Source organism: Tamandua tetradactyla, chromosome 24 (genome assembly GCF_023851605.1).
Source record: "Tamandua tetradactyla isolate mTamTet1 chromosome 24, mTamTet1.pri, whole genome shotgun sequence".
Taxonomy (NCBI): Eukaryota; Metazoa; Chordata; class Mammalia; order Pilosa; family Myrmecophagidae; genus Tamandua; species Tamandua tetradactyla.
The window spans coordinates 7,928,024-7,941,844 of record NC_135350.1 but is presented as its reverse complement, the minus strand read 5'-3'; the positions used below and the strand labels follow the sequence as shown (position 1 = coordinate 7,941,844).

General features: G+C 37.0%; 1 protein-coding gene across 1 annotated transcript in view; it reads right to left on the bottom strand.

The window, feature by feature from the left end:
• Positions 1–277: 277 nt before the first annotated feature.
• Positions 278–13,821, bottom strand: part of ARSJ (arylsulfatase family member J) — a 97,116-nt gene continuing 83,572 nt past the window's right edge. The window contains exon 2 of the mRNA XM_077142455.1: positions 278–3,410. Within this exon, the coding sequence (XP_076998570.1) occupies positions 2,009–3,410 (1,402 nt within the window). The 3' untranslated portion in view covers positions 278–2,008. The remainder of the gene's footprint in view (positions 3,411–13,821) is intronic.

The following is a 13,821-nucleotide window of genomic DNA, read 5'->3' as shown; positions in this document are numbered from 1 at the left end:
ATCTGTGGAATGAATGAATAAATTTTAATAAGTCTGATTCCCTAAGAAGAAAGACATAAGAATTTGGCTTGCTCCTTTTGGCAAGCCAGGTCTTTCCTGCTAATGGCATACATTTTGACTGCTACTGACAAAGTCACTGTATGTGTACTCAAGAACCCTGTAAAAACAATGCTTAGGGAACTAATCCCAATGACACATTTATAAATACCCTGCAAAATTAAATATTAAAATGCATAAAAACAGTCCTGCTTAAGGAAACTGTAATATTCACTAATATGTTTAAAAAGTATGGAAAGGGTTTAAAACTTCAGAGGAATCATGTCAGACATGGGGTAAACGTTTTTGCTGGTAGCAAAGCACCCCAGAGCTTGTTTTCGTCTTTCTGATTTGAAGAAAATGTTTTTTGTATCTACTCACATTCCAGACATGTAGCCATAGCCACAAAGTATTTTCTGATAAAGATGATGGGATACTATTCAGGTGAAACTGGAAAACCGCACTAGTGAGAAGCAAACCACCGTTCTAGCCATCTGTGAGCTTTTAAGTGTAAACTATGTGGTTTATTATAAAGAAAGATCCAGGACCAATAGGAAACAATCAGTCAGTGTTCAGGGATGACCAGGGTAAACTTTGTTGCAAATAATGCTACTTCCGTCTTCCTGGGGATGCTTTCCAGTGTGAGTTCCAAACTCAATTTTTCACAACAATGGATCCAGGCAGGAGCCATTTCATCTATTTCAGGATCTATTCTCTACAAGAGTAGGGTCATTAACATCTTTCTTCATACAGTAATGAAGAGGAAACATTTCTTATTTGAAAAATCCTTATTCTATTATCATGATAGCTGGCAAATCATAATCTCAAACACTTTTCTACAAAATTTTTATTTTTTAAGATGAATAATATAAATTGATTTATAAGTTAAATTAGAAAAGTCAGTAAATTTGCTAGCCCCATTAAATAAATCTTTTTAATAGATACATAAATAAAGTTTATTTGAAAGATACAAAAGATTGTCTCAACTCTGCACCAAACACTGAGTTTCTAGGTAATTAGTAAGGAAAATATGCACCGTATTACATTCAAAATAATGGTGGACAATGACAACTGTAATTTTTTTCTGAATAACTTTCTCTTTATATTCTATAAGTTCACAGAGTCTTACAGTAATTTATAGCATTACAGTGCTTGGTAATCTTGAAGATAAGAAATAGGATTCTTCTAATGGTATGCAGTAAGTAAAAATAAAATAAAAAGGCATTTATATAACTTTATGGTAACAAAATAATTAATTTTTTTCTGCAAAAATAAATTACGTCCTTTATTAAATGCCACTCTATTAAAATGTTTAGAAAATAGTTACATTCATTTTTGGGGGGGAGTGTGCTCAAACATTCTCATTTGCCATTCTCTCAGACATGATGAAATGAGGGGCAAGCTGTCTACATGTTATAAAAACAGCTTGTTTTCACAGGAAAGGAAATGATACATGAAACAGGATTCATTCAAGACACTTTGTTTTTACCATGCTAAAGATACAAAAATTTACCAAGAAAATATATTTTTCAAAGCCTTTGAAGAAACAGAACCTTTGTACAGGTTTCATCTAAGGCGCTTTACGCCTGCTACCTCGTAACTTCCATCAAACCGGCATGTTTGTTGATTGTTGAGTTACAGTTTCCTGTTGTAATTTAAGGCATAGTGTTTAGTTCATTGACCGAAGCACAGCAGTTGAACTCATTGCTGACCACCTTTCATGAAGGAGCAAGAGAATCAAGCATCTCGGCCCTTGAAGCGCGGCTCGTAAGAGTGAATTAGGTCTTTGGCACGGAGCAGAATGGGCTCTGGGTGAGCCGGCCCGGGGGAGAAGTCTCTGCAGTGGCACAGCATGAAAACAAGCCTGAGGCTTAGGGCAGTGATATTATTGAGCTAAATTTACTGGCTTGACGGGAAAACAGGTGAAAGGGGCAGAATTGATTTAGGTTTAACCAAAAAGAAAAATTTGCACTTATCCGAGAGCGACGCCTGGGTGGCAATTTGCAAATGAGCTTGCTTTCTGCTGCGTCTTCTTCCTTCTCTTGCTTTTCTTCGGCTTTTTCTCAACCTTATTTTTGCTTGCTTTCTTTTTCTTGCTTTCCTCTTTATACCATGGTCCCCAGACCCCTCCATGGAGCCGAGGGTTACTCCTGGGGTCTTTGGGGGGGTACCTGACCGGTACGGCGGTTTTGTTGAACTGGGAGAGCCTCCGCAGGAGCTTCTTCACGATGCCGGGGTAGCGGCTGGACAAGTCCACTCGCTCGTACGGGTCGGCTGTGATATTGAAGAGCCACACGCTTTTGCCAGTTGACAACGTGATCCGTTCGTTGTGCCACCGATTGGGCCCCAGGTTGCTGAAGGACTGAGGGGGCACCCAGTCGCCGTACCCAGGGTTTCCTGTAAGTAATTTCCAGTGCTGCACTCGGATGGCTGACTGGATCGCCGTGTTCCAGATCCCATAGCCGGCCGCCCAGGAGCCGTTTTTTGCCTTGGTGTATATGGGGTCAATGTTGTGCAAAATATCGACGCGAGGTGAACGGAGGCCTTCGCTTATGGTCTCCCATACGTCGTAGCCATCCAACTGAACGTTCTCGTCAATCTGCCCCTCAGCCAGTGTAATCAGAGTGGGGTACCAGTCCGTGATGTGCACCAGCTCCTTGCACACGGTCCCCTTGTTTTTCAGAAGTGGGCTATGCACGAAGCCAACAGCCCTGATCCCTCCTTCCCAGTATGTCCCTTTGCTGCCTCTGAGAGGCCAGTTACTTCCGCCTGCCATGGGCTGGCCGCCGTTATCTGAGGAGTAGATGATAATGCTATTGTTATAGAAGCCGTATGTCTTAAGAGCCAGGGTTATATTGTTGATTGCTTCATCTAAGCAGGAGAGCATGGCCGCGTACCTGCGCCTGTTTATGTTGATAATGGATCGGTAGTGTTCAAAATACCTCCCGGGGGCTTGCAGGGGCGAGTGAACAGCTTGGTAGGCGATATATAAAAATAGAGGCTTTTGGGGATTGTGAGAAGCTAAGACTTGCTGCACCCTTTGAGTGTACATCTGCGTGGAGTATATGCCGTTGTCATAGTCCCAGGCAGCATTGTCATTTTCGTATAAGTCATAGCCACACATCCCAGGGCTGTCACATTTGTAGTGTGTGTAGTAGTCACCACTTCCTAACAGGGACCCAAAAAAGGTGTCAAATCCTCTTTTGGTGGGCATGCATTCCTTTCTATAAAAGCCCAGGTGCCATTTTCCAACCATGTGTGTTGAATAACCAACCTCCTTCAGCTTTTGAGGTAGGGTTGCATTGTCCAGAGGTAAACAGTTGGGTTGGGAAGGTCTTATGATAGAATGTTGAAGTCCGGTGTGTATCTGATACCTTGACAAAAGAGGAAAAAAAAATTGTCAAAACAGGACGAAAAAGATATTCTATACAAACAATGATTCCTAAATTAAACAATTTTTCTATGAAGAGGAACTTAACCCCAAGTAATACATGAACAATTCAGCATTTCTCCTGTTGAGCCCCAAATCTCACCTTAATTAGATTCCTATTTAATATCTGAAATACATTAGAATCTAAACCAGTACTTTGGAAACTCAGACTTCCGCAAACAAAAGTGTTTTTGAAATTCTTGGAACAGAATTAATTGGAATAAACTTTAAGATCTTTGTAAAGAGAAGGAAAATGTTTTGGACTACACAACACATGATTGTTGCAAAACCATTTTAGATAGATGAAGTATTTTAGCTAGTGCTCAGGATTACACTTTTCCAAAAAGCAAGGAAATGGGTCTTTACATTATTTCCCACAATGTCTCTCTTTGCTTCACTACAATCACTTATTAATATAGTCTAAGGAAATATGGTACCACTTTCTATACACTAAACTAAGTTGGATGTTAAGTTTTAGCATTGTTCTTTTCTCAGTGATATCTTGCCAAGGATGTTTATCTTGAAGTGGTTATTATCACAAAATTGCATGAATTTTCAATTGGGTCAAGATGTGCTTATCAGCTCATGACATTTTAAAAACTGATTGATTCTATAATTATTATGTAAGATTAAAAGGATTTTTAGAAAAGAAAATATGGAATTTCTAAGAAAATGAAGGTTGCAGAGATTATAAGAGTAAATGCAAAAATACTCTTGGGAATTAAATTGCAGAGAGTTGCATTAAGTTCAAAATATACTTTTTGAAAATTGATTGTAATTAAAAGGCACACATGATATATATCTTGGAAGAATAGTTCAGTGCATTTTTTTTTTTTTGAGGTGGGGGAAGTACATGGACAGGGAATCAAACTTGGGTCTCCTGCTTGACCGGTGAGAATTCTACCATGGAATTACCCTTGCACCCTGCGTTCAGTGTATTTTTAAATGTTCAAATGATAATGATAATGCAACTGTGTGTTCTTCAGAAGCACCACTTGGAGTAACACACTTATGGTTTGTAGGAATTGTGATATCTTGTCACTAATGCAAGGCAACATTCATACAAGCTATGTCTACTCCTCTGATCATTTAATTGTCAAAGTTTTACAATAATCATAGTTATGCTAATTTTCAATGTAAAACACTGCCAAAGAAATATTTCGTAAGCATTATTAAGCAATAATTTTAGATGGTGTTGTCACTGTCCTTGATAATTTTTGATCTAGTTCACGATCCAGGACATTCACTTATGAAGCCACTATTTTCATACAAAAACATGATGATGTGATAATGTCTATTAATGTAAAACAGAGAAAATTGAAAGATGGAGAAATCAGTATGGGTAGGAATTATGGGAAAGACTCATGGAGATGGGTTAGTAACTCAATAATTATCATGTATAAATCATGTACTTGGCCAAATATCTATTTAACCAACTCAAGCCTTTCTGATTAAATTGGTAACCTTCTCACCTAGGCTAGAGACTAAAGGAATTGAGGTTATGAAACATGGAAAATACAGGATGTGTTTCCAGATAAAGAAAGAAAGAAAAAGAGGCCTGCTGCTTTCAGAAGATGGGATGGTGTTAGCAGAAAAATAAGAGAGTTCAGAACTATTAATCAGCTATGTGGTTTCTGTCTCTTCTAAAAATTAGAATGGTTTTCAAACTGAAGAGTTTAGAACCACAGGGTAAAGGTCTGTCAGCTGCTGAAAACAGCTTCCTTGCGTAAATGAGTTCATGCCTCTGAACAAATAGCGGGGACCAAATAGCAGGGAGTTTGCAGTAGAATTTGGGGCAAGGGTTAAGAGCATAGGTTTTGGAGTCAGAGACCTGGGTTTGAATTTGGCTCCGCTGTTTCTTAGCCTGTGACTTTGGACAGTACTTAACCCCTCTGAGTCTTAGTGTCCTCATCTTTAAAATAGGGGTAGCAATACATATTGGGTGGTGAGTACTGAAGGAGAGGACAGAATTAAGCACGGAAAGACATTTCGTACTGAAAGAGAGGACAGAATTAAGCAAGGAGAGACATTTCGTAAATGATAACTTTATTATTATTACAGAATAATTATGTGTTACTAACATATTTGTATAAAGTTTCATAATTTAAAAACCTCTTTCCCATGTCTTATTGAGTTTAAACCTCACTACAACCGAGCAAGGTATATTCTTCATGTTCATTTTAGGGATTAGGAAATAGGGATATGGAGAGGTAGGGAGCTTGTTCTTTCCCCATCTTCCTCAGGTGCCTTACCAGGCCATGAAACTGAATTCTAAACAACTGAGTCTAAGTTTGATGCTGTTTCTACTCTTTTTAAGAGTTAACATAATGATTTCTAAAAAAAAAAAGGAGCAGAGGAAAATGCCAGAAATCCTGGGAAGTGAATCTGTTCTAACTTTTAAGTTAAAGAAAGGAAGGATTTGTAACCCAGATAGTGAGGTTTAATGCTGATCCAGAAAAAAATTGAGAACAATTTTTTGAGTAGATGATTTGTGAGCATTTCAGAAAGCATGAATTGGGTAGGATCCGAGAGAAAAGCCCTGCCAAGTTAACTTCATTTTCTTTTTTAAAAAAAGATCACGGTTAGGTAAATAGCTTAGGAAAATGATGTAGCATTTCAAGAATTTGCCCAGCATTCATTTCTCATAGTCTAATAAAAATTCAACTGTATGACAGCATTGTATATTAGTATAAGAATGATAATCTTCAATTTTAATACCAGTTAATGACCTACAGAACATTGTCATTTACTTTCTCTCTTCTGGCTTCCACAACTCTCTGGGGCAAGCAGGAGTGTTCCATTTAGAGAAAATCCAACCAACCAACCAAGAAGACATTGAAACCTGTAGTAATTTAATGGTTTGCACAAGTTCTACTGTGACAAGTCTTAGGGCTACGCTGCAGCATGATATTTGGCTTGATAAACTTTTCCATGGTACACAGAAAGCTAACCGAACAGCTAAATTTAAAATTTAAAATTGAAATTTTTAAATTTAAAAATTAAAATTTATTTAAATAAAATTTATTTAAAATTTGGATTGCCTAATTTTCAATAATCTGAAGTATTCATTCATATGCTCAACTAACAATTATTACCAAAGGTATACTGTGCGCCAGGTGGGATAGGAACTAAGGTTTTTTTTCACTCTTTCTTCAATGCTTTAAGATAACTGAGTGGACTGTAAGTAAAGCTCTTATAGCAATGGGGGGATGACTTGGAGGTGCCAGTTTTCTGGCCCTGCGTTCAGATGGGGCTGGAAGCAGGTCTGCCCTTCATGTGTGTAAGTGCAGGACAGCGTTGTTAGCTCTTCTCTTCTCCCCACCAAGGATCCCAACAGATTATTTTATGTAAAGAAGAGGACGGTTGGAATATAGAAGTTTGGTGGAGTCATTGGTTTGATAGAAACTTTGATTTGGTAGCAGCAACCAGCCTAAAGGACAGTCAGACCATTCTTCAAAATATACTACAAAACCCTGATCCTCCATTCTCTCTTTATATTGTAAAATTAATCTTTTTGAAGACCCATACTTTCCACTCAGCTTTTTTATTTTTATAAGGTTAATATATAAATTAATGAATGGAAAACAGGTATCCAGAAGAATATTAACTTAAGAAATTAATGGACTGCACTATAGTAAAATTATTCAAAGTATAGTTTAAGAGCAAACTCCAGTGGTTCATTTAAATTTGATTTTAAAGCCATATTTCATAAAGCAAACTGTACCCACGTTGTCAAAATAAAATTTCTACTTTTTCTTATTTTCCATTCTACCACAAAATAATATTAAACCAATTTTAATGAATGCACAAATTTTCATCTCCTCTACTCTAAACAGGAAATGCATTTACTGGTGTAGACCAGAAAGTTGCTTAAATATTAATTCATGAACCATGTTACCATTTGTCCTTGAGACAAGGCTGCATAAGAAAAATACTCTTAAATAATATCCTAGTGATACTAGTTAAAATTCTAAAAGTAAAATATTGATTGCCTAAAATATTAGATTGCCATAATCTAAATATTGTGAAATTATGAACTTTCACTTTCCTTTATACGCATTTATTTTAGTTTCTTGGGCTCCTCACGTAATTTTGCTCAAGCAAACACTGATGCAATGGATCAGTTTAAACAATGGGAATTTAATGGCCAATGGTTTTGAGGTTAGGAGAAAGTCCAAATCAAGGCATTACAAGGTGATGCTTTCTCCCTGAAGACTGCAGCATTCTGGTGTTGGTAACTGGTGATCCTTGGTTCTGGACTCCCTCTGTCACATGGCCCCTCCTGACCTCTCCCTTTTCTGGATTCTGTTGATATTCCACTTCTCGTTTCTGGGGATTTTCTCTCTGTCTGAATTTCATTCTGCATATAAAGTACTCTAGTACTAGATCAAGATCTATTCTGATAGATGATTATATAAAGATATAACTCTTACAATGTGACTGTGTGATTGTGAAAAACTTGTACCTGATGCTCCTTATATCAGGCATATAGTAAAAAACAAGGTGTGGTAGTTACAGTCAGTTGTCAGCTTGGCCAGGTGAAGGCACCTAGTTCTGTTGCTGTGGACATGAGACAATGGTACGTGAACCTCATCTGTTGCTGATTACATCTGCAGTCGGCTAGGAGGTGTGCCTACTGCAATGAAGGACGTTTGACTTAATTGGCTGGTGCTTAAATGAGAGAGCTCAATGTAGCACAGCCCAAGCAGCTCAGCATATCTCATCTCAGCACTCACAGCTCAGCCCAGGCCGTTGGAGATGCAGAAAAGAATCACCCTGGGGAAAGTTGTTGGAACCCAGAAGCCTGGAGAGAAGGCCAGCAGAGATCACCCTGTGTCTTCCCACGTAAGAAAGAACCTCAGATGAAAGTTAGCTGCTTTTCCTCTGAAGAGTTAACAAAATAAATCCCCTTTTATTAAAAGTCAATCCTTCTCTGGTGTGTTGCATTCCAGCAGCTAGCAAACTAGAACACAAGGATAAAGAAACGAATAAGTAAATAATGGGTGGACAAAGGGTAAAATAAATTGGGTAGATGGAAACAATGTGGTCAATGAAAGGGCAGGGTAAGGTGCATGGTATGTATGAGTTTTTGTATCCTGATGATTTTACCTAAAGCAACCTTATCAAAAGGTCCTACTCACTCACAGTGGGTTCACAGCAAGAGGAATGAATTAGGTTTAAGAACGAGTTTTTCTGGGGTACATACAGCTCTAAATTAGCACTGCATTATCCCACCATTATTTAGATATACCCTCAGAAATATGAAAAGCATATTTTAAAAGTTCTTCTCTTTGAGTAAAGAAAGTACAAAGAGCTCCACATTCATGTTTCACCAGGTGGCTTCTCTAGAAATTAGCCTAACAAAAACAGAGGTCACATTCTTGAATGCTTGAACAGAATTACTACCTCTCGGCCATGGTTAGGCTAGAATTATCTGTCAAAAACCGAATATCTTTGCACCTGGGTTCAGCCACACACAGGAGAACGTATTTCACGTCAAATTGACGAGGAGCACATAAGTTTCTTAGCTACAAGCCATGTGAAAACAAACTGAAACTCAGGGTGGCTTGGTGCAGAAAATGAAAGCAAGCTCCAGAAAAATCCATCAAACTCAAATCAATAGACGCAACATGTATTCAGTGCCTACACTATGTCAGGCCCTGTACTGTGGGCATGATAAACAATAGTAAGAGTTTACCCTAAATAATTCTACAGCACATATCGTGATATACTAAGAATCAAGAGTAGAGACTAGCTTTTATATTTTAAGGGAACCTGGGAAGAGAACTTTCTTGCTTATTCTTCAAAGAAGCTGGGTAAACCATGTTTTCAGTTAATTTAGTAATATTTTTAATGGGCAGTTATGATTCTGTTGTAAAGCAGGTTCAACTAAAGATATAGAGGATTATGGAGTAAAATCAGCATCAATTGATAAGACTGGAGCCATGCAATTTCACACAGGTATCATTAAGAAGTAAAACACAGTCATCAGGTGACAGATATTAGACATTTTCTGTTTTTCCTAAAAAAAGATAAATTCATTAACTTCTATATCTGTGACTTTGTTCTTTAGTTAGTGCTGCTTCTAAATTCTAAATTCTAACAGTGACTTTGACCTTAGATGCAGGTACAGAACTATTTTAAATAGGTTAGAGTTTATCATTTAAAGGGCAGTATTAATAAGCAATTAGTGCTGGCAGATCAGGATGTGGAATTAAGATTTTATTTTTTGAAGTGCTGAATTTCATAACTAGCTTTAATGGAGAGTAAGAAAGTGAACAAATTACAATGGATTCTTTACCCTAATATTTATTTTAGATCATCTTTATCACATGTACAATGTCATGGTTAGAACTGACTTACTTTTGTATAATTCTTTCACTCAACTTTCTCCTTTATGTAGAAAAATACTCAGGGTATTTGCATTAGTACTCTCAGTACTTTCTGTAAAATATCTGTGCTGGTTCAAAAGAAAGTATGCCCCTTAAGAAAAGCCATGTTTTGATATAAATCCCATTTCTTAAAGGTAGAACAATCCTTATTCAATACTGTATATTTGAAACTGTAATGAGATCATCTCCCTAGGTGATGTGATTTAGTCAAGAGTGGTTGTTTAGGGCGGGCCACAGTGGCTCAGCAGGTAAGAATGCTTACCTGCCAAGCCTGAGGACCCGGGTTTGATTCCTGGTACCTGCCCATATAAAAAAAAAAGAATGGTTGTTTAATTGGATTAGGGGATGACATGTCTCCACCCATTTGAGTGGGTCTTGATTGGTTTATTGGAGTCCTATAAAAGAGGAAATATTTTGGAGATTCAGAGAGAGCAGAACGATGAAGCCATGAGATGCAGAGAGTCCACGAACCAGCAACCTTTGGAGATGAAGAAGGAAAACGCCTCCCAGGGAGCTTCATGAAATAGGAAGCCAGGAGAGAAAGCTAATAGATGACACCGTATTCTCCATGTGCCCTTCCAGCCGAGAGAGAAGCTCTGACTGTGTTCACCATGTGCCGTCTCACTTGAGAGAGAAACCCTGAATTTCATCGACCTTCTTGAACCAAGGTATCTTTCCCTGGATGCCTTTGATTGGACATTTCTTTAGACTTGTTTTAATTGGGACATTTTCTCGGCCTTAGAACTGTAAACAGTAATTCATTAAATTCCCTCTTTTAAAGTCATTCCGTTTCTGGTATAGTGCATTCCAGCAGCTAGCAAACTAGAACAATATCTCATAGATAATCATATTTTTTTAATAGAGTACTGGTGGGTTTACAGAACACTCATGCATAGAATACAGGATCTCCATATACCATCTCACCTCCAGCACCTTGCATTGGTGTGGAATATTTGTTATAATTGATGATAGTACCTCTGTATAATTGTACAATTAATAAAAGTCCATGGTTTAACTTAGGGCTCATTGTTCCTGTAGTGTAAGTCTATGGATTTTTTTTTATTTACTCTTTTGCCATATATACAATCTAACATTTCTCCTTTAATCATACTCATATATATTTTTCAGTGCTGTTAATTGCATTCACAATGCTGTGCTCCCATCACCACCATCCATTACCAAAACATATCCAAGTTCTAAACAGCAACCTTGTACATGTCTGCAGTAACCTATATTCTAGATTCTGACCCTATAAGTTTGCTTATTCTAATTATTTCCAATCAGTGAAGTCATTATATATATATAAATGCCCTTTTGGGTCTGGCTTATTTCACTCAACATGATGTCTTCAAAGTTCATGCATGTAGTTGTATGTATCAGAACATCATTCCTTTTAAGGCTGAACAATATTCCATTGTGGGTATATATTGTGTTTTATTTATGTATTCATCTCTTGATGGATCTCTGAATTGCTTCCATTTTTGGCAATTGTGAGAATATTTCTATGAACATTGGTGTGCAAATATATGTTCTAGTACCTGCTTTCAGTTCTTTTGGGTTTATACTTAGTAGTGGGTTGGCTGGGTCATGTGTTAGTTCTATAATTAGCTTTCTGATGAGCCGCCAAACTGTCTTCTACAGCAGTGGTTCCATTTTAAGTTGCCACCAGCAATGGACTAGTGTTCCTATTTCTCTGCATCCTCTCCAATACTTGCTACTTCACATTTTTTTAATAGCAGCCATTTTAATGGGTACAAAATGGCATCCCATTGTGATTTTAATTTGCATTTCCCTGATGTCTAATTATGTTGAGCATCTTTTCTGTTTGCTGTCCATATCTTCTCTGGAGAGATGTCTGTTCAATTCTTTTGCCCATTTTTAAATTGAATTGTCTATATTTTTGTTAAGTTGAAGGATTTCTTCATATATTTTAGATATTAATCCTTTATTGGTGTACTGTTTGAAAGGATTTATGTACCCTAAAAAACCCATGTTTTAATCCTAATCAATCTTGTGGGAACAATGGTTTCTTCTAATCCCTATTCAGTACTATAGGTTGGAAACTTGAATAGGTTATTTCCACGGTAACTCAATTAGTTGTGGGCATTAAATTTGATTAGATGGAGACATGTCTCCACCCATTCTATGTGAGTATTGATTAGTGTACTGGAATCCTATAAAAGAGGACACATTTTGGAAAGAGTTACTTTTGAGAACGAGGAGAGAGCAGAAGAACTACGACTGAAGGATGAGAGAACCACAGAGTCCACCAGCCAATGAACTTTGGAGATGAAGAAGGAAAACACCTCCTAGGGAGCTTCATGAAGCAAGAAGCCTGTAAAGAAAGCTGGCAGATGCCGCCATGTTCGCCAAGTGCCCTTCCAGCTGTGAGAGAAATGTTGAACATCCTCGGCCTTCTTAAATGAAGGTATCTTTCCCTGGATGCCTTAGATTGGACATTTCTATAGACTTTGTTTTAATTTGGGCAATTTCACAGTCTTAGAACTGTAAACTAGCAACTTATTAAATTCCCTTTTTAAAAAACTGTTCCCTTTCTGATGTATTGCATTCCAGCAGCTAGCAAACTAGAACAATTGGATATGTGGTTTCCAAACATTTTCTCCCATTATGCTTGTGGTCTTTTTACTTCCAGGATAAAGGCTTTTGAAGAACAAAATGTTTTGATTTTGATGAGGTCCCATTTGTCTATTTTTTACTTTGTTGCATGTGCTTTGGATATAAATTCTAAGAAACTGTTATCTAACACAGATCCAGAAGCTGCTTCCCTACATTTTCTTCTAGAATTTTGATAGTTTTAACTCTTATATTTAGGTCTTTGATCCATTTTGAGTTGATTTTAATATATGATGTAAGGTAGAGGTCCTCTTTTGTTTTTTTTTAATTTTTTTTTGCAAATGGAGAGCCAGTTTTCCTAGCACCATTTGTTGAAGAGACTGTTCTTCCCAGATTGAATGGTCTTTCTTATTGTGTGAAAAATCAGTTGGCCATAAGTGTGAAGGTTGATTTTTGAGTTCTCAGTTCTCTTCCATTGGTCTAAACAGGCTTGTCCTTGAGCCACTATCATACTGTTTTAAATGCTGTGGCATTGTAATACATATTTTAATTTTAAGATTGGGAAGTGTTAGTCTTTCTTCTTTTTCAAGATGATTTTGTCTATTAGCAGCCCCTTCTCCTTCCGTACAAATTTGATGACTGGCTTTTCACTTCTTTATTGGAGGCTATTGGGATTTTGATTGGGATTGCATTGAATATGTAAATTACTTTGAGTAGATTGACATCTTTACAATACTTAGTCTTCCAATCCACGAACACAGCCACTTTGCTGAATCCATTTATTAGTTTTAGGAGCTTTTTAAGGATGTTTCCTTTCTTCTTTTGCTGTCAACCTATTTGTGTCTTCGACTTTAAGGTGAGTCTCTTGCAGACAGCATATAGTTGGGTCATGCTTTTTGATCAATTCTGCCTATCTCCTTCCATTTACATTTGAAGTCACCACTGATAAAAGAGGACTTTTTGCCATTTTGCTATTTAGACTTTGTAAGTCTTACCTTTTTTTTGATCCCTCATTTCAATAATTGCTTATTTTTATATTTATTTGCTTTTTTGTGTCAAATGCCTTCTCATTTATAACTGGATATAAATTTCATCTGTTTTCCTTCTGGTTATCATCAGGATAAAACTTAACACCCTAAATATATAAAAATCTTATTTGGTTTGATACCAACTTAAATTTAATAGTATATTTAATTGCACACAAATATAGTTTTCCTATACCTTCTGCCCCCCACCATCTTTTTGTACATTATGTGTTCAAAAACCTAGATTTATTATTATTTTTTTATGCATTTGCATTTTCGTACCCATAGGAAAGAAGTGGAGTCACATACCAAACAACATAAAACAATAATATTGGCTTTAATAATTGCCCAAATGGTTCTCTTT